This window comes from Chaetodon auriga, chromosome 5 (assembly GCF_051107435.1).
Source record: "Chaetodon auriga isolate fChaAug3 chromosome 5, fChaAug3.hap1, whole genome shotgun sequence".
Lineage (NCBI taxonomy): Eukaryota > Metazoa > Chordata > Actinopteri > Chaetodontiformes > Chaetodontidae > Chaetodon > Chaetodon auriga.
In genome coordinates this window covers 17,839,890-17,867,823 of record NC_135078.1, presented here as the reverse complement: position 1 = coordinate 17,867,823, position 27,934 = coordinate 17,839,890, and the positions used below count along the sequence as shown (strand labels likewise).

At 41.2% G+C, this 27,934-nt stretch overlaps 1 protein-coding gene across 1 annotated transcript; it reads right to left on the bottom strand.

The window, feature by feature from the left end:
* Window positions 1-253: 253 nt before the first annotated feature.
* fancc (FA complementation group C) lies at window positions 254-26,548 on the bottom strand. The gene is made up of 15 exons (XM_076731424.1): window positions 26,509-26,548; window positions 23,348-23,576; window positions 19,208-19,295; window positions 18,938-19,032; window positions 13,888-13,995; window positions 13,718-13,782; window positions 12,313-12,477; window positions 12,001-12,154; window positions 8,142-8,197; window positions 7,891-7,990; window positions 6,556-6,631; window positions 4,672-4,780; window positions 2,846-3,020; window positions 1,770-1,982; window positions 254-1,175 (listed from the first exon to the last, which is right to left on the bottom strand). The coding sequence occupies exons 2-15, from the start codon at window positions 23,543-23,545 to the stop codon at window positions 984-986; spliced, it is 1,794 nt and encodes a 597-aa protein (XP_076587539.1). The 5' UTR covers window positions 23,546-23,576; window positions 26,509-26,548; the 3' UTR covers window positions 254-983.
* Window positions 26,549-27,934: the final 1,386 nt, after the last annotated feature.

The following is a 27,934-nucleotide window of genomic DNA, read 5'->3' as shown; positions in this document are numbered from 1 at the left end:
ATGAGGGGAGAGGGCAGATCATTTTTGCACTTTTAAGCATAAATCCATCGTCCACAGTCTATCATAATACATACAATTATTTATCCAAATTTAGCCAATCGTTAAACTGAGAACATTACTCCAATCTTTTACCCACTTTTTACTTTTAAGGGTGGAAAACAAATCTGCAAACAAATCACATTAAATAGATAATGATGCCAAAAAAATGTGACCAAAAAAATGTAAATATACAATATGCATTTGTTTATTTTTTGTCCAGCTCCAGCAGTGTAGTCCTAAACGATGTTATGCAGGAGCATTAGCAGGGTATTCTCAAACGTTAAGACCTCAGTGGTAATTTTAAATGTCTATGCTTGAAATCATGGATCAAACACAAAAGGACAGACTCATTCATCTTCATAAATAATGAAGCAGTAGAAAATGCTCAATGAGAAAGAAACGGCATTACAGTTAATTTACATTTTATCATATACGCAGTGTTGTCGGAATATGATTTTCATATAAGCTCAAATAATAATTATACAAAGAAGGTGGTTGTCCCGTCCTCCAAACCTGAGCGTCTCTCAGTCAGCGTGTGTGGCGTGAAGGATTCATATTGTGGGACAATTCTATGAGTGGGAGGACTCGGACACGTTGTACGAGCTGCTGCTTCTTTGCAGTGTGATCTGTCACTGCTCAAGCATCCTTGTGGGCCTTGTGGTTGCGTTTTGTGTGCATGCGTGTGTGTGTGTGTATAATTGCAGCCTCTTCACATAATCTGTCCTCGCCGTGCTGTTTTGACACACTCCTGTCATTGCACCGCAGCATATCCACACAAGAACGTGGCTATTTGTCATTCTGCAAAGGTGCCCTGAAAAAGCCCAGAGGAGTGAGGATGAACTCACTGCTGTGTGGTTATGTGGACTAATGTGTGTGTGTGTGTGTGTGTGTGTGTGTGTGTGTGTGTGTGTGTGTGTGTGCGGGGGTACGCGTTCCCACCTGTTTTAGAGTGCGTGTGCTTGGTTCTTAGCTGGGCTCGATGCTGCATGCATATGCGTTAGCGTGTTCTGAAGTGCCTTGATCCTGAGATGAACTCTGTTAGCGTCGCTTGATGAGCAGCTTCCTTCGTTTAGTCTCAGCTCCAGTGAGCTGAGGACACATGCTGCTTCATCGACCAGACCAGACCCATCCACCACCTGCACTGACACACACACACACACAGGAGCAGACAAAACATAGTGACTGTGACGGAAATCTTGGCTTCTGAAAAGGCATTATTTCAAAAAAGGGAAATTGATGTCATGTTTGTGTATTTCATGATATATATATCCACATAGAAATGATTAGAGCCCAGTGTACGTGGAATAAGAGATTTTGGATAAAAACTCATGCCAAACACCTACAATTACCTCTAACAATCAATTCATCGAATATGAAATGCAGAATCCAAATAATATTTAGCAAAAAATATAAAACAAAAGTGTTGGTACAAGCATGACACACCTGTCCAAAGTTTGATGATTATGGTGCATTACATGTTACATGTATTTTAAAAGCACAATCTTGACACAATATTATGTTTTCACTTTAATGGAACCTTTCATAAATCGTAAATCACAGACCTAAAAAAAAGTATGTGGAACTTGTCATGAGATTGTTTCATCAGCTGCTGTTTCCAGCATCAAGAATGAACTTCCAGTCTCAAAGATTTATTTCACAGCAGAATAAAATGTCATTTTTATGCAAGATTTGAACCGATTTTGGGGGTAGAAAACAGATCGCTGCCTCACCGCCTCAAAAATCTCTGTTGATCCACTCAGCGCCCGTTGGAAGAAAACATCAAAGTTGACTAACAGGTTGAGGATCAATAACGGAGACAGCGACGGCTGCTGAGGTTGTGGTGACAGCAGAGCGACCAATGCCTGCAGGCGGTCAACAGGAAGAGGACGAGCCGAGACCGAGAAAAGGGAGTGTAGGCGGTTCAATGCGTCTCCGGCCTGAACCTGGAAACAGAGGTCACATGACAAATCAGGTCAGCCGACAGATGTGTATATATAGACCACGAGGAATCAAGAAGCGCTGCGTTAAGTATCGTTCCTGCAAATAAAAATCAATAGATTAGTAACTCACGAATGATGAGCAAAGACAACCCCGTGTGATTTGAACGCACGGTCGTAATGGGAGAGATGGCGGCGACGACGGCGAGTCTCCCAGGGTTATGAGAGGAGGCGGACAAACAGGAGACAGAGATGAAACTCAGGCCAGCTGGCCAGACACTCAGTGGGAAATCAATACTACATCACCTTTTCACCCGGCTCCCCTCCCTCATCTGTATCTCGCTACTGTCTCATTCTCTCCCTCTCAGATAGGGTTCATCCATAATTTATTCTTTAATGTGTTATTCTTCTTTCTCCGTATCTGTTCTGTGGCTTTAAACGACGACTCACCTGCCAAGAGCAAACACCAGACCATCCGTGTTGTTGTGTTGTTGAGTTACGATACTGCACATGCTGTAGACAGGCTATCTGAGATGATATCCACACTGCTGCCTTCTCCAGTCATATCAAACACATCTCAGAACTTCAAGATGGTGCATTACTTCCAGCAAAGTAACGAGACCTAGAGTCTACAGCCCAGCTAACAGCTATGGGAGTCTGGGCACAGTGGTGCTTTGAGCTAAATGCTAACATCAGCATGCTAACACACTCATGATGATAAGACAACAGAGTTTGGGGAAAACAGATCATTTCCTCACCGCCAGTAAAATGTCATGGATCTCATCCTATCTGATGGATGTCATTAGTTTTGTATTTTAGCATGGCTAAAATGACATGAAAATAATTTCTCTTCCTGAAGAAATTCTTACCAGCTGTAGGTCTCTGTGGTGCCCTCTGTTGGTGGGGTGGTGGTAGAAGGTCAGCAGCCACAGGAGGGGCCCACAGTCCTCAGGCCCTGTTGTCACCAGCAGCTGGACAGCCACCTGCACCCAGTGGGCACACTGAACCAGCAGGAACCAGGCCTCAAACACTGTGTGGTGCCCCCTACAGGACAGGGGGAGAAAAATTCATTCTTGACCTTGGAAACAGAATTTTGACTAAAAACAATTCTCATCACAAGGTCCAGATACTTGATTTTTCCAGAACTTTCATACAAATGTAGCCTTCAACAGCAGATGGAGATTCATGTGACCAAAATTTTAGGGTCACATGAAAAAAGCTAATGCACCGACGTGACACCTGAAAAAACTCAATCCGTTATGAGGGCTACAAGATGTGGCTGAAAACTTTGGAAAAACCAAGAGTAGAGAATTTTCGTCAAATCAGTGATCTTTTATTCAATTTAAGGCAGTCCTGCCAGAACTGAGTGAAGGACGACGAGCACAGAATGAGGGACAGCAAGAGGGAGAACATGACCAGAGCTGTGATGACGAGTCAATGGACCAACAAGCCTTTCATGTTATTCAAGCAAAAAGGCAAATATTTCCTGGTCCTCTGTCTTTGCATTCCACTGATAACAAAAATAAAGGGGAAACTGGATTTATTTGGGTTTGCAAACCATTTTTGTATTTTTTGGATGCTGACTTGACATAAAGCAGCTCTCTCTTTTCTCTATCTTTGGTTGAGTGTAATGTTTTTTCTTCTACCTTGCAGTTCCAGCTTATATGACAGCTAACAGTAACTCATTTGGTCTGGAAAATCAAGATGATTTTAAGATGTCACCATCTTCTGTGATGGCCATTTTTCAATATTCTCTGAAGACAACACAGACTAATCAGTATTGAAAATAACTGTTATTCGCAGCCTTTCAAAAGAGTTACATACTGGGCATTAACTCAGTGTTGACTAAACAAGGACAGAGCACATATTGTTGGCAAAACTGGACTGAACATGAGTGCCACAGATTACTATAAAATGTATGTTAAAAAAAAGTGTGCAAGGCTACCGGATGGACTGAGATTTTGGCAGAGAGTTGTAACAAGTATATGACTGGAAGTTACTGGAGCGACACGGATCTCTCTCTCAAATTTCCCTCATACCATCATTAGAGCTGTCTTCCTCATCTCCCTTCTTTCCTCTTGGCTCTGAAATACGAACAGCAGCACCCCTCTGCAGGGCCCTGGCAGCTGCATCTTCGCTCAGAGGAACACAACATACTGCTTTCCCACCGCTGGCTTGGAACAATGTTTTGGGAATTTTGCATGGAGCTCCAGAATGAAGTGGTGGTGGGGATAATGGGCGCTGTTAAAAACCGCAGCTGGAGGGTATCAAGTCAGCCGTCTCCATCTCGAGGACATCAACTGCTTTCTGCTTTTTATCTGCATGCCCTATCCTCTTTTTCTCTAAATCCGGCCAAGGCTACTCACTCTCTGCTTTTCTCTATTTCATGTTAATATGGCATCTTTTCCTCTGTCCACTTCCTCCTTGCTTCTCTCGTTCTTCTTCTACATTCCTTATCTACTCTTATTCGGCTTTCCACAGCTCTCCCTTTCCCAAGCTAATAGCTTCTAATGAGCACTTGGAGGAGCCACGCAGTGCACCAGGACCTCTCTGCTGCGATGCAAGGGGAAAATATCTGATGAACCACCCCCTCAACAGCAGCTAATGGAAATAAGAATGCCACACAGGCATTCGGTCGGGTGGTGGAAACAGACGCACATTAACACAACTCTCTGCGAGCCCTCCTCACTCTAACCTGGTGCAACTGCTGCTGTCTCCATCTTCCTCCTCTTCCTCCTCTGTCAGTCTCTGTAATGAGCCGCTGAGCCAGTTCAGGTGATGCCTCCAAGCCTCCTGAGGCATCTCTGGAAGAACACATTCACACAGACAGACACAGAAATGACTTGTAGCACACACATGTACTTTTTGCTATTAAAAAAATACATTTATTTGCTCTCTGTCTCAGAGTTGGATAAGAAGCTGGACTCTCCAGCCAGCAGCTGGTTAGCTTAGCTTTGCACAAAGACTGGAAACGGACAAACATGTATATTTTATGCTCATTTAATACACACAAAAACCGAAGAGAGAGCTGTGGTTTGATGGGTGGTTATGTGCACGACTATTTGTTGGCCGGGTGCACTAACATCCTGAAAACTCAGCTGGTTGCCTGGCAACCTGATGGCGACGTCAAGACTTCAAGAAGTCATTGCTTCAGAGTCGGACCAAGAAACAGTCCCAGCGTGTATCTGTGTGTAACACCACAAACTTACGATTACTTTCATTATTGATTAACTTGAGAGTTAATTCATGAGTAAGTGATTGTTTTTTTAGAGAGAGCCAGGCTGTTTTCCTGCTGTTTCCAGTCTTTATGCTAAGCTAACTGGCTGCTGGTGGTAGCTTTATATTACTGTACAGGCATGAAGGTGGTATAAATCTTCTCATTGAACTCTGAGCGCAAAAAGCATGTTTCCCAAAATGTCAAATTATTGTTATGTTAAGATGAAGAATACATCCAAATAAAAGACACACTCAGGAGGTGAAGTTACTGCTGTCCAGAGGGTAGCACAAGTCAATTTTGCACAACTTTCTAAATGTCAGGTACAAGTATTTTCCAAGCAGAATTGGATCAACTGAACTTGCATTTTTTCCTGTTTTCCAGCTATTATGTTTAACTGCTTAAAGGGCCAGAATGGTGTTTGTCACATGTCGCATTGTTCTGTCAAAAACAGCTTTCCTATCACAGACCAAAATGTTGCATTAAAACCCTGCCGAACTGACACTTCAAGGTGACTAACAAACAAATATTTCAAATGCTTGATATCTTGACCCAGGTTTTCGCCCCAGGCTGCGTTGTAACAATGCAAAGCTTCGACTTAATTTATGGCCTTTTCAGAGGGAGCACAAATCATGATAAAACCTCAAATCTTCTACTTTTCACAGTCCTGTTTCCATTCAGTCTCTGCTGAAAAATTGCCCTTCACCACACACGCATGCACGGGCATACGCACACGCACACACACACACACACACACACACACACACACACACACACACACAGTAATAATTAACTCAGAGTTCTGGCTGGGCTCCAGTGTGTCCCTAAATGGCCCCATTCATGTAAATCATTCCTGCCTACAGGCCCGTCTGGGCACACACTGATAAGCACCGCTCTGCTGTGCCCCTGCACTCACCTACTGTGCATCCCTTCAGTAGTAAAGATTCCCAAACATAAACACTGGCAATACATATTCAGTACAGATAATGTGGATTCTTCTTAATGAGAAAAATAAAAAAGGTGAATTGGTGTGTTTGTGTAAGACGATTAATGGTTTCAGTTATTCGCAATTATTGTAGCTTATGCAACACAAGAAACTCATTAAACGTCTGTATAGATATCACCTGAGGAACGACACTTTGCTCATTTTGAGAGTATTTAAGCTTCACTTCTTTTCCACCTTCTGTCAACTTCTATATTTGACATAAAACACTTAACTATAATTGATTAGCAAGAACAAGACACACAAGAGCCCATTCAGTCTGCAGCAGGAAAACTGTGTTGACACACAGTTAAAGAATACCTGGACAGACTTTTCCTCACAATACGGGGTCTTGTGCATTGTGTCAGAGTGCACACACTGACCTGACGGCAGGGTCAAGAGAGGAGCCAGCAAACTCTGAGGAGGCTGTGGGAAGAAGGCCTTCAAAGGTACACTCGTCTGAAACAACACAAATCACAAATTTTCCAGTGCTTCATAAATGTAAATCATACTTATCTTGAAGTCAGACGTCACTGTGCTCCAAAAGCCTGAAAAATGACATTTTGAATGGGAGGCTGTGTAACGGTGATGCAGTGGGTGCTAATGTGTAATGTAGCATGTAATAGGTAGCGTTTAGTGCAGTGTGACAACAGCCATTAAAACTGAGTCCAGAGGAAATACACTGTTGCACTGCCATCTACTGGTTAATAGAGGTGAAAGGGAGTTGAGCTATATTCACGAAGCCGTGTAGCAGGTAATACATCACATCTACGTTGCAACACATCTGTTTTTTTGGCCTTGTGACGTTAACAGCTGGCATGCGAGTGCCAGATAATGCCCTGCACTCACACAGGATGTATATCTGAGAACATCTGCTGGGGTTGAGGGTTTAGCAAATGTTGAAAAGTACATAGTGACACCTGAGTGTAACAGCTCACTGTGGTTTCCACACATTGCAGGTGTTTTATTTGCGCAAACTTATTATCTGCAAATTGATGATTTAAAAGCAATTTGCATCTATTGTCTTGGAGGCAGAGGTGTGAACCGTGGCTAGTGTTGTGTGAAAGCAGCGAGCTCCCGGCTGGAGATCAAGTGATAATGATGTGGAGGATTCATCAAATGTTAAGTGAATTTGCCTGCAGAGGGGAGGTAATTTTTCATCGCCCTGTGTGCGCATCCAACCCTGCGGCACAAAAGTAACCAGCCTTTCATTTCCAGCAAAGATGGTGGATAAGAATAACTGGACAACTGTTGTAAACTTCAGAATATGTTAGAGTAGGTGAAGGTCTCATCACCAAAGTTACCAGTAGTACCATTAAAACTGCAGCGTCGTGATAAAAATACATGTCTGCTGTTTATAACCTCACTAGACTTTAATATTTGGGATTTCATCACCTGAAAAGACCTCTGTGTTTTTGCACTTAATGCAGGCAAAAAGGTGGAGAGTAGTGACAAGAAAACAGGATTTTTTATTTTGACCTAAAATAATAACTAAACATCTTTGTGTTTTGGACTGTTGGTCAGTGCAAACAAGGAATTTCAATTGTCGACTTGAGCTTTGGGATATTGTAACGGCCATTATTCACTACTCTATGAACCAGAAGACAAAGAACATGGAAAGATGAATTCATAATGAAAATAACCACTGGCTGCAGCCCTAAAAGAAACAAATACTCATGTTAGACTTTCAGATCTTTTGTTGAGAAGTTGAGGCCTACCTGATGCTTCAGCTGTGCCAGCTCCCTGAGGAAACGGCTGGTAAAGCTTTGGATAAGATACTTCACAGACTGAGTCCCTTCAGCTTGCTTAAGGATGGACCTGTGACACACACACACACACACACACACACACACACACACACACACACACACACACACCATTATATTTTCAATCTACAGACAAAAACAACCCTTCAGAAGGACAACACATGTTCACACGTCATGATGAAAAGCAGCAGACCAGCTCTCACCTGAAGATGTCATTCACAACCAAGAATATGGAGCAATGCTGAGCGCAGGCTTTAGGCTGAAACACACAAAAACACAATTTATCAAGTCCTCAAAATCATGCTGCTTCAAAGATACAAAAATCTGCATCCATTGTAACTAATTCAAAAGCACACAAATGGTAACCCCCAAATACTAGCCACTGGGTGTCACCGGTGCATCGTCTACAAGCCTCCCTGCCATGAAGGGGCTCCTCCATGTTCCCAGTCTCCCCCCATTAACCACTCAGTTTACCACTCTGTCAGTCCTGCCTTCACACACACACACTTAGTCTCTCATCTCTGCCTAATGCACACTCTTCATGTGTTTTAGATTTAACACATTCTAAAACGCCCCAGCGCAAACATTTAACAGCTGCACTGTTCATGTCTGCCTCCCTCTCCGTGTTTAGATTTCTTCTGGTCCCTAATTATTCTCCATGTCACCCCCCACACACTGATACAGGGACACATGCTCCACTATGGGGGGAGCACATGAAGCTTACTTTACAGACTGGAATCCTGCAGTAGAAGGGAGACTACAAAGAGGGCCACAATCAGTTATGAGCAAGCTCTCTATTTATTTGATTTTCTCCCAACCAATTAAAAACCTGCCTTGTAGTAAAGTGAAAACTGCATATTACAATGATTATAATACATCAATGCCAAATATGTACCAATAACCTACAACCTGTTTCTATAAAATTGAAGTGCCAGACCAATTACAGTCTCAGTGAGTTTGACCAAACAGCCCCACCCAGTGTTTATACGGTGTCATTACAACATTCCCACATACAAATCAAGTGTTTTCAACCTCAGTTTTGACATGTCTGTTTCTTTTTTGTCCCCTCAGACCAGAAAACAGCATTAATCAAACAAAGCCCTACATCGGCACATGGCTTAAGTATGTCAGTGTGATTCTGCGTATGCGGGTTGCATGCCAGCGTGCATGCATGTGTGCGAACTGTCATGGTTCCCGCTAGTGAAAACAGATGGGGGTTTTTTGAGCGTCCTCCTCCATACCTTACCACTAACACTTCAAGGAGGGTCAATTACAGCACACAACAAACATCCTGTTTTTGGCAGTAAGGCCCAGGAAGTGAGTGTTTATTGTTATTGGGCCTGTGTCTCTCACTGGATCACAGTGGGTTGGGACGAGCCAAAACGAGGAATGTGGACCTAATTTCATGTTTCCCATTTTTGATTGCAGTTTAAACAAGAGAGTGAAAGGGAGGCGAGGAGGGAGACAAGCCAGTCGACTCAGACGCCTCTCGCTTTTTCTTTTTTTTTTTTTTTACTCTTGCACACATGTACGCCAACAGAGCCTCGCATACACAGACACACGTGTGAAAGGCACATCTGACATCCAAACAACCTGAAGGCTAAGTGAAACCTAAATGTATGCCTCCCACCCTCTTAACGACAGACACGCTATACCAGATGCAATATCATAAACAAAGCACAGCGACCGGAGGCATATGCGTGTCAGGGTTTGCATGCATACATGTGCGTGTGACCCAGCAAGGCGATAAAAACAGAGGTCAATCAGAGACGGATGAGAGAAAGAAAAAGATCCATGACGGCAGAGAGAAGCAAACAGTCAACCATTGCCTCTCCATCCATCTCTCTCACATGCGCACACACACATATACATACTATACATAAATAGAGTTTGATCAACTGTTTACAGAAATCTTTCCAACATCGCTCCTACAAACTCAAGATGATGGGATTAAGTGCAATCAACAGGCAGGTATATTCCTGTACATGCAGTGTTAGTAATTCATACACATGTACACCAGTGTGTTCCAATCTATCTTCAGCTTCGGGAGCAGTTCCTAAACTGAAATAGTGTGCGCTGCGAGGCCGTTATGTATGCAGCTCAAGTGGACCATCACTCCAGGAAAACAGGAGTGACACAACTGACAAACTTCACCCAAGTTACCGTCAGGCAGGTAAATTCTTCTTTCCAACCACCGTTCTGCTAACCTTTATAGCGACCAAAGGCAATGCAATCAGTAACCTCCATAAACAGGACGCCATTCACAACTGTTCATACACGGTATTGTATTGCTGGGCACAGACGTTTGGCACAAACAACATGTAGAAAACATGTCGACATGGATTAATCTACTCCCCTCTACTCTATTTTCATGTCATGTCTACTTTGTGAATTATTACTCGGTTTAGATTGTGGTGGACTTTGTCGCATCTAATTTCAGTGTTTTGTCTGCGTTTTCTTGAACTGTCTAGTTTCAGTGACACATTTAATTATTTTATTCTTATCTTTTCTTCCCACAATAGTTGTACTAATTTGTCTAAAGTGTTTCAAGTTATTGTGGGTTAAAAAAAGAGGAGGCCCTGGTGGCCAAGTAAAAGGAGCACAAATTACTGCTGGTATTTTCTGATTGCATTGTAGTTATGAGGAAATCATCCTCACAAACTGGTCATAACAATCTATAAATCAAAAATCACTTCTGACTTTTGAACCGGGCACGATCTTAAGTTATATGAAGTGAGGAGTGGCCAAGGACTCAAGCGACACAGAGTTCAGTACTTACCCAGCACAGTAAAGGCTGTGTAGCACAAGCCAAATGATGTGAGATGCAGTTTGGAGCTCGCCAAATTATGTGAGATGCATGCAGAGCAAAGCCAAATGGTGTGAGTTAGCCAGGCAAAAACAGTCAATAAAGATCCACCAAAAAAGCGACGGAACGCTTCCAAGAACTATGCATATGAAAACACTACAACTCCATACCTCATAATAAAAATGAGCAGGCCTTATAGTCAAACTGTTTGGTTTCACAGTTTACAAAGCGGTTCAAAGTCGAGCAAAACACATATGGAGTCTGCTGTGATTTCTGATGTGAGACTCTATAATTCAGGGCAGATGAGTCAAGCTATGTACATAACAAACCCATTTAACAGCAGCAATATGTCACCAATTTATCAACAGTCTTAAATGCTGCCAATTCATGCAGAAGTAAAATGGCTGATATTGCCACAGCGCAACAGCACAATATACATTTCTCACCAGCTCTAACAGCATCACCAGTGGATTTTAGATGTTTTTCATACACTTCCAATGCGCTCTTATGATCTGACCACAATGTCAGGTCTTCAAATACAGGACAGTATATTCAGGCTTTGGCATGGTTGTAATGGGCTACTTCCTTGCCATCTTAATGCTGCCAAAATTGTTGTTCATGGAGGTAAATGAGGTAAACGAGATGAGATTCAAACCATGTGTTTCACTGTGTACTTGCCTAGACATCACTTGTAAAAAGCTGGTTTGAAACAAAACCAGGCATTTCATCTATAAACTAAACCAGAGCTGAAATGATCAGTCAATTAATTGATGAATTGATTGACAGAAAATGCATATGCAGTCATCTGGATAATTGATTAACTGTTTCAGTCATTTTTTTCAAGCAAAAAATGCCAAAGATCTCACATTTCTGTTTCTCAAATGTGAAAATCTCCTCGTTTTCAGTTTTATATCATTGTCAGGTAAATATATTTCAGCTTTGGACTTTTGGTTGGACAAAACAAACAATATGAAATGTCACCTTGGGCTCTGAGGAATTGTGATTAGGCATTTTTTTCACCATTTTTTGACTATACAATTAAAAGAGAAAACCTGAAAATTATTAATAATAAGGTGTGACATGTGTGAGTTGTAGCCCTAAAAGAAATAAAATAATTACTGGACATCAATTCAGTGTTGAGCTGATGTTTAAACATGAACACACATTTTCAGCAAATCTGATCACATCCATGACTGAAATAAATGACTTTATCATTCCTGAGTTGTGATTGTACTTCATCACAATAAATGACCCACCAGCAGTGACTGTGCCAGTTGCTGCTCCAGCCTCTGAGCTGTTGAATCCCTGTTGGGGAGACACTCCAGCAGACTGAGCACTGCTTCTTCCAGACTGGACAGGCTGTGATACCAGAGAGAGACGACTGTCTGCTCCTCCAATGACAAGCACCGGCTGGAAAAAAACAGCACAGACATGATCATCACATCGCATCTGAAATACTGCAGCTACAAACGTGATTATGTGTTTCGACAGAACTTATGAGAAATGCTCTCTGGAAATATATGTCACAGCCAAACAGAAACTCAGCACCTCAGCACCCCTTACCATACCTAGCATAGGCAGAGCTCAGAGCCTCCAGGAAGTCCTCACTAAGTGCTGCCCTGACACAAGTCACTGGCTGCTGCAGCAATGCAGCAATGAGCGGAGCAGCCTCGGGACAAGTGACCAGGGGGACACAAGCCTCTGATGTGGCTAGAATGCTGTCACATGAACACCTGCAAAGGGTCACGTAGACAAAATCTGTGTTATCAGGAACTTCTCATCAATCACCCTAAACATCTGTGTGCCTTTATCCTTTCCAGCAAAATGTACTTTCTGTGTATCTTAAAAAAGATTTATACTGACTTAAAGGGCAAGTGTGTAGGATTTAGTGGCATCTAGGCTTCACTCCAGAGGCTGCGAAAAACATCTTGTCCACTCTTTAAGAGTGCTTTCAATAATATCTCAAACTCTGTCCTGAAAATCATTAACACATCTCTTCAAACTGGTTTTTGCCCCGAGGCTCCTAAAACCGCTGTCGTGAAACCTCTGCTGAAAAGACTTCATCTTGACTGTGGAGTCATAAGAAATTATAGGCCCATATCAAACCTCCCATTCTGAAACAGCAACAGTCAACCTACTTGATTTTATGCATTCTATGTAATCCATTTTCACCTAAAAGTCCACTGAAAGGCGCTGCTGGTTTTCAACCCAAAACTCCACCGAAAAGAAAACTGGAGATTCATCTTTTTTTCAGATCTGCACCCAAACAGTGGAACATCCTACACACTTCACACACTTCAAACATCTGTCTTTAACCTTCCCTTTTCAAGCACCACTTACTACAATGCGTATGCTTAACTTGGTGTCCCACATGCTGCTTCTGTATGACCTCTTATGTCTCTAAATGTCTTTTTATTAATTGATTATGACTTTAAATGCCTTACTTTTGGATGTGTTTGGATGTCTTGGTCATTTTTTTAAGGACCTTTTATCCCTTTTTTTAGCTGATTTTACATGTCTTTAAATTGTAAATATTCTTCTTTTTCTGTGATTGTATGCTGATGAAAACACAACTAGGAATAATATATTACATTTCAGCCGATAAAAGCCCCTAAATCCTAACTCAACCAGGACCTTTAAGACTTTTACAATCACAACATTATGTACCACTCTGCATACTAACTATAATGCTGTTGGAGGAAACTAGTTTCCACTATAGCTGCAACAATTAGTCAATTAATTAGCAACTTTTTTAATAGATGATTAATTGTTTGGGTACTTCAAACAAAACATAACATCTCTGGTTTCAGCTTTGATAATGTTAGGATTTGATTGTTTATCTGTTGTATAGCACTCTAAATGGAATATTTTTGGGTTTTGGTCTGTAGGTCATCAAAAACAAGAGATATGAAACAGATTAATCAATAATCAACATAACTGTTAGCTGCAGCCCTAGTTTCTACTGTGCTGTACCTTTGATTTATGTCGTCCAGAGACCTGCAGCTCTTCCCAATGTTTTGCTGCAGCAGTGCGACCCTCTGAAATACAAGAAAGAGCACAACTTGCATGCATGTCCACATAATTGCATACACTGTGTATCAATGCAAGCAAGAATTAGGCAAACAGCAACAAAAGGCAAATACCTTTCTCAGGACTCTGAGATGGTACTCTTTAGGTGGTACGCCCATATGCTTCATTAATGCTTGCGCTGCAGTATCGTCTTCTTCCGTAGCAAGCTGACACAACACTTTCTGCAGGAGGGCGGGCAACACAAGGTGCAGCATATTATTGGCGCTGTATGTGTATATCCATAACAGTGACCAAGACTTTAATACAATCTGCCCAAACCCCAAGATCTATAACATCAAAGCTAATTAGTTACTGGAATATAGGATGACTCTGTTGGCGTCACATCGTTTGAACCCCATGAGTGGATAAAAGGAATTCCAGTAAGTGAGAATGTATGGACAGCATATGAGCAGCTTCAGAAATGAACATTCTTTGTTACAGCGGGCCTCTGTGTTTTACAAGAATTTTTCAGAAGGGGCCTCATCATACACTGATATAACTAGACCAATAAACTCAGCTGATTCTCGGCTGTGAAAAAGGGAGACATAATGAGGGAACAAAGAGAGGGAACACTAGACTCTTAATGTAAGTTATGATGTTACAAGAGTGGCTCTCAAACCTTTTGGATTTCAGCTTTTTCTCACAAAATGTGTGATTGGGGGATGGTTTCTCTAACATCATTTGAAAGCCAAAAAAGTTTAAAAAACAGACTTACTTTACGTTCAATGTCAACATTCTTCAAAATAACAACACACAGCATTCAGAGGTCGAATGATTAATAAACTGAGCGTTTGGCAAGAAAATCGTCCGTTGGTATTCATTCAGAAGTGTGATGAAAACCTATTACTTTGAATTAGGGATTGATTTAGTCCTCTCTATCTGACCACAATGAGTTGATTCACTGGTACAAGTTGGAAAGTGTGATCCAAGAGAAACAGCCGAGGCCTCACATCTTCAACGCACATCTGTTTTAAAACTCCCATGAACCAAAAACAAAGAAACATCCACACCACTAAAGGGAGACCAAAAAAGAACAAATCCCTTTCAAACTGCAGATAAAAGGAGATCAACAAGAGATGAGGAGAGAAAGAGATTGAGAGAGGCACAACATGTAAAGAAAAAAAAAAGTGAAGGAGGAAAAACCAAAATCCCAGGCAGAGGAGCGCTGCAGTGCTGTGTGGTTTCTTTGGCCGGGCCCTACAGCACGCCAATGCTTGCCCTCCACATAGTCTTACAAAACAACCCCAATCACTACCATCTGAGCGCCCTCAAACCGTGCACATTGAGTCCATACAAAACCAATCACATTTCTCCCACCCTTGGTAAGCAGGCACAGTGGGGCTGGGGGATAAGTGAGGGAATGACGGTTGGTTAGAAGGAATGGCAGAGAGAGACTGGAAGGCACTGCGATGGCTGTATTTGGAGCGGAGAAAAAAGGGTGTGGTCAGCAGAGGAATGGGATGAAGGGCAAATGCATAGATGGATGGCAAATACTTTAGGTCAAAAGTCATCTTTCTCTCACAGAAAAACAGCAACCGAGCTGGCTTTTGGGGGCTTGGACATGCTGCTGCCATAGAAATTATCCCTCCATAAATCTAAAATTAAAACAGAGGATGTAGAAAAATGCACAAGGCAAAGACTTGGGTTGGTTTTGATGGGTGCCTGTTAACAATTACTAAGCCATGATTGAATTCTCCCAAAACCAATGAAAGACTCAAGTATAGCCTCAGATGGTCAAAACAGCAGAGACAAAAAGAGGGAAGATGAAATGAGGGAAAAGAGCACAGAAATGTCAGGATGATGAGGCAAAATAATGAAGTTACAAGCAATTGTGCTCAAACTGACATAGGGTGCATTAAAGAAACATGTAATTTTAAAAATTGCCTTTTCCTCCTAAATTAAAGACCAAATCGACAATCTTTTGACCGTATGAATTTGTGGTATTTTGACGTACATGACTAAAAAGATTGGCTTATAAATGGAAAATCTGCAGTCTGTGAGTATCTTGCTTGATCCAGATGTAAAATGTAGGTTTTGAGAATAATTTTAATATTCCAACGCTATGTTTTGTTTGTGTTTGTGTATGTGTGTGTGTTTGTGTGTCAGGGTGGGGGTTATCTTTTTTTTTGTTTTTCCAATTGGTGCTTCAAAATAAAAGCAAAGAAAAGCGCTTACATCTCACTGAGAAGTCTGAATGCATTTAATCCAAATGACATCACACAAGCACAATTACTTAAGTAACAATAATTTCAGAAAGTCAGACTTACTGAAAGATGCCACCCAAGAGGAAACAAAAAGATGAAAGGGGAAGCATTATTGTCACAAAGACACTTTCTTCTATAAGTGTAGCAGCCAATGTGAGCAAAAGCAAAAGCTGCCACAGTGGCTCCAGGGCCTACGCGTGGAGTCAGTATAGATACACGACAAAAGACTCAACGATCAAACCGTCCATCCTCTGGTCCTCTAATATTACACCCTCGTGCTTTACTTATCTCCTCAAAGATCATGTCATGTTACTGCAGCACTGTGTGGTCCCCCTGCTAGCACAGGATGTGTAGAGAAACAGACTGATTGAGCTAATGACTATCTGACATAGCCTGCAGCTATGTGGCTGTACCAAGCATTCATCAAACCCAGTGAGAACACTCAGATGTGGAGAGGAGAGCCAGACAGGGAGGGCAGAAGGCAAGGGAGAAAAGGCAAAATGCTCTGCACCCTATCAGAATTTAAAGGGAAAAATATATGCGGCTACTAACAGTATATACAGTAGCAGCTAAACACATGTTTGTGCACAAATACTCGCAAACATATGCAAGCAACATGCACAAACTTACACAAACACAGTATTTAGGTGCCACTTAAATCCAGACCATCAGTCTATTATGGAGGCAGCAAGAAAACAATGTTGGGGAGCAAGATCAGACAGGGCTAACAGAAAACAGGCTGCATTCTGCATTCCAGGACAGGCAGTCCAACACAACACAGACACGGGGAGAGACACAGAGGCAGACCATCTCTGGCCTAAAACCATACATCTGCCCTGCTCCCCCAGACAGGATGAGCTGCGGTGAATAGGCTTTTTTGTGCTTCCCGCCATTCCTGTCATTTGCGGGGAGTGGAAGCCTCTTAGGAGAAGAAAAGGAGAATGAGAAGAAGCTGCAGAGTTGTTTATGAGCGCACTGTATGTTTGCTTTTTGGACACTTCCATCTGGTAGTTCTGCAAATTTAGTTTGAGTGGACCCAGTGAACCCTTTAACTCGTCACCGCTGTAACTAAAGCAGTCCACTACAATTAACTGCGTCTATACAACATTGAAAATACAAGATCGCCCTCCCTTGCAGCAGAAATTAGGAGAGCTTATATCCCTTTATAAGATTTATTAACTTCATCATAAGTTTTATTAACTTCATCCTACACCCTTTCGAACAAGGTATGATTATCTATGTTGCTACAGAGCTGTCTCTTTAATTGTTTTGGGGGGTTTTTTGCCAAAGCACATTGTATATTTTATTTATTTTGTTTTTCTTTTAACCTGTTCGAATAAACAAAAGAAAAGAAAAAGAAAGAAAGAGTGAAAATGGTTTTCTATGGAGAGTGATTTACAATAGGATTGAAGGTGCACCAGCATAATAGCCATGAGAGACCCTTCTTCCAAAACTTTATCCTTGATATTTAAAAAAAAAATACTGAAAACATTAATGCACTTGTAATTTAAAATGGAAATCTATACACCATGCCTGCTTCCCTGCACATTCACACAGACATGCATATATGCAGACATAGACCCATACAAAAACACACAGCCATACTATAGACACAAACACAATCATGCACACATGTACTCCACTTCCCCTCCAATGGGTCAAAGACCATCTGGCAAATTCTAGCTTTACTTTCAAGGCACTGTTTTAATTAGTAAGATGTTTTATTAGATGAGAAATTAATCAAAAGAATACAAACACACAGTTAATCTGGCAAAAATGTGAAAGTTCCACATTGTTTATCAGAAGCCATCTGTGTGAACCCTCTCAAAGTTGAAAATTGCAGAATCTTTTCTTCCCTCTTTCCCTCCTTTGTGTGCGCGCCTTGAAAGCACACAGTGAGCAAGATCAACTAACAACTAATATAAAGGCTGATCCTTCTCTGGTGACAAGAGGCAGTGAAACAGACAAATTTAATTTGCTTTCAAAATATGTTTTACAGTTTTGGGCACAAAAGGCTTAGACTAACAGAGACCCAATCTCCCTCATTCATCATCCATGTCCCATTGGAGAGGAGACTCAGAGGGCTGGCGAGCAAACTTCTATTAAAAGTAAATTAGACAGAAAATCTCTTCAGCAGCCCAAAGGCAGTCTACAATTCTTTATAGGAGAATTCGGGATGATATTCAAGAACTAATTAGGGCATAAACAACAAACAGATCAGAGCTGAAAAATATGAGAGAAAGCATCTGATGGATGATTGGAAGATAACTAAATAACATTTTGAATGGGTGGCTCTTACTGTACCTCCTACTGTATTGATGGCTGCGTCTCGAGCTTTCTTGGTACCCACCTCAATGTGTCTCTTGCACCAAGTATTGTAAATGTGAAATAGCAAAAATTGGTATTAAAGGTTTGTTGTTTCCGCCAGGTGTAAGCTAATCATGAAGTTTGGTCGTATGTGTGCGTGTGCATATCTGTTTGTCTGTCTGCTCACCGCTAATCTCGGATAGTGCTGAACCCACCCGCCCAATATCTTTTGTGCACATTTATGACAGTATGCTCAAGGACCTCCTGTGGTTGTGGTGATTCAGAATTTTTGACAAAACAACTTTATAGACTGCTCTGGTTTACAGTATACTGCCATTGACAGCTGACTCCTCACTCCTCTTAAATGGCTGGAAGGGGCTGCAAGTGATCAACGACTGTTAGTGCATTTCCATGGAGCATAGGAAATAAAAGCCTGTAAGTGCGAGCACACATGTCTTTTTATGTTAACCACATGGGATCATTTATCAAAAAATATAAATATATGTCATCCTTTATCTATTTATTGGTTTTCTTAATCACTAATATTATGTCTACCTACTTTCCTTCAGTCAAAATTCTCTATAAATAGACATAGAGAGAGTCCAGTCCTTACCCGTATCCACTGGTTGGCTTTTCTTTCCACAGCATTCCCTGGATGCTCTGAGTACAGTCCCCACAGACACTGGAACAACAACCCTCTGCTTGTAGCTGCAGACAACAAGACATCACAAATCACAGCAGACTTTAAAAGTTCATAGGTCTCTCTATGTATGGTAGATATCTGGCTTCATATTATGCAAAAAATACACAAATTTACAAATTCATTAGTCTGGACCTGATCCATCCACTATAACCCACAAAGTTTTTCAGAGGGTGCACTCACCATCAGCAGTGACATAATGGTTCCAGCACAGTCGGCCAAGAAACTGGCCGACGAATGGCAGCCTCCTCACGGTCTCTGCTGTGGAGCTCTTAGGGACAGAACAGAGGAAAATTAATTTAACAGTCCGCATGTTTTTTTCATTTTTGACACCCTCACACCCGTGATCCTGTTATCTTGCCTTCCTCCATCAGCCACATAATCAGATTCCAACATGACAGAAGTGGAGCCAATTTAAGAAATTAAATCCCTTTCATTGTTTCACTGTATTACAGATGTTTACACCTCCTCATCTGTTTCCTCTTCTTTTGTTTTATTCTTTTATCCTAGCGACATTGTGCCAGACACTAGAAAATGCAAGAAAATGCAGTTTACTTAAAGAATGTGGATACTGAGCTGAATAGCAGGCACATCCACAGGTGCACAGTACATTACTCATGCATCACCTTTATTTCCTGTGTTTCCTGTGAGTTCCCGCCCTAGTGTCAACAGTGAGAGATACACAGCGCAGAACAGAGCTCTGGCCGAGGGTGCCATACCTGTAAGGGTTTAAGTATGTGTGTGTCTGTCTTGTTTATCCAGCTCAACACAACACCAATGACCATGTGATTCATTTCACTTCACAGCCAATTAAAACATCCAGGAGGTTTCAAGCTCGGACAAAAGGTGCATTTAAGAAGCTGAATAACCTTAAGTCCTGACTTTCTATGCATTGAAAATATTTCATTTTCCCAGCTGAACTGAAATGTATGTGAAAGAAGACCTGTCTATACTATTTTGAGTGTAAGTGAATACCAAAAAAAAAGCCCAATTAAGGATGTAGTAATACGTTTCTGGGTTTAATACATTAACACAGAACACATTATGTTTTACAATATGATGACTGCAGTGGAACATACAGAAAACAGATCAAAGAGGTGACGTATTACTTAAATTTACAAGCGAGTCTGCACACGTGTGCATGAATCATGGTGAGGTGCATTTACAGTATTCCTTAGTATTAATCCCATATTGACAGCCTATTTCGTATATTTCACCTCTGAGCTAATTAAACTGTAGAGAACTTTGAGAACTCCAGCTTTGACGCTGGAGAAGCCCTCACAAAGAAATCTGACATAAGCCAGTTGTAATTGAATCAGTGTGCTGCTGCTCAACTAAAGATGAAGATCAATCACACAAAAACGCTCTTGTATAAACACCTCTGTTTTGGCTAGAAATAAAAAGCATTTTTGTCACCACTATTAGAGGAGGTGAAACTTAGGTATGGAGTTGTCGGGTCATTTGGAAAAATACTGACTTTTAAGAGATAAATGTTCAGTTTGCAGTACTATAATGGTATTTCTGAGTTGGAAAGAAAAGATGATGGGGAAATGGAAGAAGAAATGAGGGGAAAAGGTTGGTGCAAAGCCAATATGCATCAATCTTATTTCACGCACCTTTCATCAGAAATAATCACAGAGCACTGAGAAAACATGGCTTCACTGTAGCCCTGGATAAAAAGAAGACGTTAAGGTAACTTTAGGCCTGTATGTTCAAAAAGAGCATCAGTAAGACAAGGAAATTACTTGACTCACTCAAGTGGATGAGATCACCATTAATGGGAAGCAGAATGGTAATAGGCCAAGTAGAGTTTCTCTAAATGCCCCCAGTCTGCCCCCCACAACACCACCAATGCTGTCTGGAACACAGCCCTCACACTCAGCCTTCCTATGAATCCAACAACACATGATAAACGTTGTGTGAGAGTATACGTGTGCATTTGTGTGTCATTGACGCAACTAAAAAGGAATGTTCATTTACAATAAGAACTTTACTAATGCTTTGTGACTGCAGGAATGCCCATAAGAATGAGCAATCACAACAGAAAGTAATTATCACTGACTATCAGGGCCAAATCACCATCAAAGCCTTGTCAACATTGTCCCTAATTATAAATGGGCTTTGAGACAATGTATCTTGTCTTGATTAGGAACAGACATCTCAGACAGAAGTGACTGATTATGTACTAGCTGGGGAGGCAAATGGGACAAGTTTATAGACAACGATGAAGAGAACAGTGAGGAAACACTTCTGTCCCTGACATCACTGAACCACAATCAAAGTAGCCCTAGCATTAAATAGCAAGTTACTATGGTGAGAACATAAATACACACTAGTGTGTCGCTGAGTTCCCCCCACCCTGCATCTATCTTACTTTGGGCAGCAGGATTTTCCGATCAATTCCTTTGAGGAGTGTTGTAATAGTGCAGCAGTGGTGTGGCGACCATGGTAAAAAAAAATAACTACTTTCAACGCTCTTTAAAGGAAAACCTCATCATTTAAAGAAATGAGCTTATCTGCATTCTTGCCCAGAGTTAAATGAGAGGATCTATAGCACTGTCCGATCTCTTCAAAATGAAGCTGGGGCAAGCAGGAGGATAAATTAGCTTAGCACAAAGAGTGCAAATGGGGCAAAACAGCTAGCCTGGCTTAGTCCAAGGGTAACTAAATCCACCAACCAGCCCTTCTACCTCCAACACATTTACAAGTTATATATCTCATTATTAGTTATACATATCATTTGTTTAATTCTTACAAAAACTGAAGAGTAAAAATGCCAATTCATGATTTAATGTCATGTGCCTCGGTATTTCCTGGATGGGCAAAGTGACATCCTCCATCTCCACAGTGATGACAAGACTTCAGCAAGTTACTGCGTCCGGTCAAGAAATAGGCTGACACATAAACTGTCCTTAAAATGTCGAATTCTCATGTTTTACACTTCAGCTTTGTATGGATTAAACGAGCAAGATATGCTTTTATGCTATGCTATGCTTTTATGATCCGCTTTATGCTAAGCTGACAAGTTGTTGGTTGAAGCTTCATACTGAACAGGCAGATATGAGACTAGTTTCGATCTTCTCGTCAAACTATAAGAAAGAAAGCAAATAAAAGTAGTGCATTATTGAGATTGGAAACTTTTTCCACTTTTCTAACCAAGTGTAAGCCTGGGAATTAATAATAATTAGGAGTATTTCTTAGGACATAAGCCACAGGAAAGTTGTTAAGTCATCAAAGGATGCAAAATGTTGCCAAGAAGCAGGGTATCCTCAGCTGGTCTTTTATGAGCCCGCTGCCAGTAAAAAGGATTTCAACCCAATTAAGCTATACCATTTTTTTCTCTTTCTTTGTATCTGCTCCATCATCCTACACATGCTGACACCTCTGCATGACATAAACCCGGAATAATTCTAACAGAGAAGGAGACAGACAGATAAAAAAAAAATAGCCAGTCAGTGCTCTCATCTATAAAAATATATGGCAAGTTGCCAAAGTAGAGAGAAAGCAGAAAGTAAGACAGACACAGAGTGATTCTAACCATCACCAGAGTGTTACAGTAAAACGTATGGACTGTAGAGAATCACGACTGTAAGACTAACAAGAAAAAGATTTCTTACGTGAGAAAAAGCATGTATTACGTGAAAGAGAAATGTGGGAGAAAATTTGCTACGACAAGCAGCAAGACAGAGAGTCCTACGGTCCAAGAGCTGGAAGGAGGAGGCAAGGTCGGAGTAACAGTGAAATCTCACAGTCCCGCACCCCTCCTGTCCTCTGCCCCCTTCCCAAATTTGCTGGACCTGATATGGGGATACATTAGGTTAGCACTGGAGGTCCCAGTGCGGCTATTACCTGACTAACTCAACACTGCAGCACTGCCAGCCACACATACACAGCCTCTGCACAGCACAGAGCAGCCTCTGTTAGCTGGAACCTTCCAACGCTGGACTAACTGTTCATGCCCTGGCTTGGACAAAGAGTGAGCGTGTGAGCGTGTGAGCATGTGTGCGTGTGTGCGTGTGCGCTAGATGTACTGGTGTTTGAATTAACTTAGTGCTTCATTAATCAGACGGCTGTTTGGCTGTTTGGTCAAAATGATTAACTGTTAATTTATTTCATTAGCTAAGGTGTGTCGAGACTGTAAAACAGGCCTCTCAATGGATATGGACCATTTTATTAGACTTAACAGGCATGTGGGAAATAAAGTGTAGAACCGGGACTATCCAAATCTGTCAAGAATATAAATCGCAGTGCTGCCCTTGCGTTGTGAAAAAGTTAAAAAAGAGCAGATGCAAAGACCAAGCTTAACATTTCACAGAAGCTCACCATGTTGTTGATATGTGTGAGGAGTTGTTGGAGGAAATCCCTCAGTCGTCTCAGGTGCAGGCAGGTGTCTTTCTGAGTGTCTGGGCTGTCAGCTTGGCCCCAAGCCACTGCTTTGTCCAGCCAGAACTGCATCTCCTGGACGTTCAACAGGGGCTCTGTCGATTCTTGGAGCTGGATCAGTGGCTGCAGCTGAGACATACTGCTTCTTGTCCAAGTGAATGGTTGAGATCTTAGGTGAGATAAAAAACAAGACGATAATCAAACCCAAGGATTACACACAAAAAACACATATATCCTCTTTACTTTGTGGCTTTTTGCCAATGCAAACATTTTTACATTGTGATCTTTATTTCAGATAATATTTCAATGTGTAATATCAGCATCCCCAGATGTTTTAAAGAGATTCAGGTTTTTGCAAAGCGTTTTGTAGCAGAGGTAGGCCAACTTGCCTCAAATAAAGACCAGTAGGAGCGCAATGGAGCAATATCGATCAGCTGGTCCAGATTTTGCTGTTATCATGCAAGTGCACAGGATGCACATGCATGGCCACGAGCATGTGGGCAATGCGATTCACACTCCCGGTACTTTCGCTCTAATCCACTGATCGACAATGCAATAACAGTATCAGCCATAACCACAAAATCTAACACTGAAAACAAAATTCTCTGAAGAAAAATCTCCTCCTGCTTCCTTTTAACTGGCTAATGTATAACTCGTTGAGAATTTTGCCTGAGAAAATGTAAACATAGGCTAATCTGGTCTGCTAACCGAAAATTGTTTTGTCCACTTTTGCAGGGAATCGAACCTGAAGACAGACATTAAAAATAAATACAAAGAAATAGACAAACTTCTGTACTGAAATTCTCTTTGTGCATCTGCCAAAATACACAGTTATATAAATACATCTGGATAAACCAACATCAGACAATACTATCAGTCTACAAAAGTAACCTTTGGGCTCTACTTTATATTGTGTATGTGTGGCCCTGATCATCCCCATTTTTTATTAGAGCATAAAGTGGATAACACAATAATAATAATTGGAAGTAATAACAAGTGGAAAATAAACTGAAGCACAGTGTGTTAATCTGGTTATGTTAAACCTTATTACCACAATATAATGATCAAAGTTTTAAGCTCCAGGTGATCCACTTTTTTCACACACTCAAGACGGCCTACTGAGAAATAAACAGTGCATTCTTCACCTTTAATGATGATGGAGAGAAAAATGTTGGGGGGGCAGATCACAAGGGTGTGTGTGAGGATGTGTTTCACATTTGTATATAGCTTGAGAATGGTGTGTGTGCGTGTGTGTGTGTGTGTGTGTGTGTGTGTGTGTCTATTTGTTGTTTTTTGCCATAATGACAGGTCTGTGTGAGACACCACGGGGTTGTGTTTTATGATCACCTCATTGCACACAATTTGTTTAATGTCTTGCCATCATCTCTGCTGGAAAGCCCCTATGGCTCGCTGATGTGAATATATAAATACTCATTTTCAGGGAGGGAAAAAAAAGCCCAACCAAATTAGGAACAAACGACTCTTGTTGACTTGTGTTGGGGGCTCAGTTTTCAGTAAAGCAGAGATGGAAAAGAACTGCATGCTGAATTCCTAAGTAGCTGAAAGTCTAATCCACAATCTCTGTCACATACAGACAGTTGCATGTGTACACGGGCATATATATACTGTACTTAAATAAAGTTGTTAAGCGCAAACGCATGTCACACAGGCAAAAAAAATATGTACATGAACATAAACACATTCGACAGCAGCTCTGGTGTTGGCTAACATTCTGGAGCAGGAACGAGATGTGACTGGTCAAATATTATCTTTGAAGATTTGTTAAACTAAGTTTGTGGACTTTGGGTAAGGGTGAGTTTGCCGTTCCAATTATGAGATTGTTGACATTATTTCTGTATAATCAAATCAGTTAAACATCACTTTCTACAAATTTACTTCTGTATGCTTCAGTATGTTATATTTAAGAACACCTGGATTACATGAAACTAATGTAACGGTTGTCTCAATAATAGTCATAAAAGCAACAGTTTTGTTCAGCTAATTTCAGGTAATGTAATTTAATATTTCTCCATCATTTTACTCCTACAAAGTAACATTTAATAGTCCATGCGTCAAAACACACCTATTAAACGAATGAGTGGAGAAACATTTCTAATACAGATGCATCCACACTGAATACCTATTATAGATTTTGGATCAACATGTACTCTTGACCACCATCACCAAAACACCAAATAGGGAATAACGAATGGAGCTTCATTCCTCCAGTAAAGTTCTGGAAACTTCTATGCCAAAGAGCTGCTCTGGCAGCTTGTGGCACCTTACTAACTAACCCCTTGTTCAGGATACAACTGATGATCATTATTAGTATCTATGACTCTGATTTTTGATAGATTGATTAACTGAATGATGGTTTAGTTTAAAGAATGTCACAAAATTATGCAAAAATGCTCCTTACTGAGGCAGCAACTGATTATTTTCATTACAAGTTAATTTGATCACAATATCCTAAAACTCAGATATTGTCCAACCAACCATTCAAAACCCAAAGATATTCAGTTTCTTACAGCATAGTACAAAGACCAATATCAAATCATCACAACTAAGGACACTGAACGAGATAATATTTGGCATTTTGCTTGATAAGGCACTTAAAAATAAGTGACTATAAATATTTATATATACAAAATATTTGTTGATTAGATGATAAATTAATCAACTAACTGCTTCAGATCAATCCGTTACCCTTACAGGGACGTTTTAAGGGAAAAGACAGATACACAGTCTAACTCAAGGAGAGCATCTGCAGCAACAGGAGCTTAAACCGACACTCCTCTCTGCTGAGTCTAGAAATCCTTCCTTTGCTGACCCTATCATCAACATCTACGCTGTGTATATGGAAACACACGAACATATAAACACAAAGACCCACGAGCTTTGCAACTATTAAAGTGATAAAAAGCAAATAGCTCCTTTTTACCTGACAGTTTCCAGACACACACTACCTTACCTTGCTTAGTAACACTTTCGGGTGCAACTACTATACTACACCACAGGATGCCAGTATTTACTCCACTCTACTGCAGTTAGACATGTTGAAAACTCGTTCAATTTAAAGACACAAAAGAACTACAAAATACCTCTGCTGTATGTCAGCCAGCGTCGTTACGCCTCCGTGAAAACACCCGTGTTTTATTCTTCTTTGCAAGGAGCTAGCTACCGTTATTTCGGTTGTTAGCTTGCTAGCTAGTTAACCACTCGATAGTCCTATAAACGTCAGCTAAAGCAGCTTCACATGTGGACTTACATGGAAACAAGACGTGCAGCTATAAAAGTGAAATCTTTACAGGGCAGAAGTAAGCTGTATCCATTCTTTCTATATGTCTTTAGAAGAGAAGACAAGCTTTTCGATACGCGATGTAAACAAACTGAACTTCCCTCCTTTCTCGGAGTTCCGTGTATGGAAGAAGACGATTGGCTGAGAAGCGCATTACCCACAACCGGCCTCCCTGCAGTGCCTGCTGGGAAATTGAGTAAGGTGGCTGTAGGGACAGAGAAAGAGGAAAGCTCCTCTGAAAGGCCATGAGCTGCCACACAAATAGAAGATATATTATGAATTAAAATAACACTTTTTTGAAGATCTGTTTTTAAACCTGTCATCCACTTGTTAGCAGTTCAAGGGTTTAAAGGAATTGGAAGTGCCTTGAACATGCTGTATGTCTAAGTGTGTGTGTAATGAATAATACTTTTTGAAAATGTACACCTTTCTCTCTGCATATGTGTGTCCTTATGTTCTCATCTGTGTGAGTGTGTGTGTATCACACACTTCAGGGGTGAGGGTCCAAAGGGTGAAGCAGAGTGCATACCATGGCCAGGAATTCAGGGGTCCGGAGCATGTCCCTCTGGAACCCAAAGCAAACTTTGAGGGGTTCCTGGCCTGCATGGCTCAAACTGACAAATCACCCAGAGGCTCCAGTCAGACCCCGAGCAGCCCAGCACGCTGCACCAGGAAACGCTTGTTTAAACATACGTAATGCCATGTGTGTGAGTTTGTGCATGTGCATGTGTGTGTGTGTGCTTGTGGGCATATGTGCCTGTGTGAGAAAGAGTGCAAGTGAAATGTGGGTTTTTGAAGTACACACACACACACACACACACACACACACACACACATGCAGACACACACAAACACACTCATTTTGCCTCTCAAATTTATCCCTCTTGTGCAGTCAAATGTGGCGTGGCTATTAATGCATGCCTATACCACTTGCATACCACTCAATATACATGTACAGGCCATGGTATGAACTGTACAGTATGTGTGCACAGCATGAATGTTACAGTGAGGCAGTGCAGTCTGGAAGATGGGGAAATGTGTTTAAAGTGGTCAAGTGGCTCCATATTCGACATCAGAATTTCTGTGGTAGGAAAGCTCAGGCCTGTAGCTGTGTGTGTATGAGTTGCTGGGAGGGCGTGTCTGTGTGTGTGTTTGTGTGTGTGTGTGTACAGGTGTGTGTACATACAGAATGTGTGTGTGTGTGTGTGTGTGTGTGTGTGTGTGTGTGT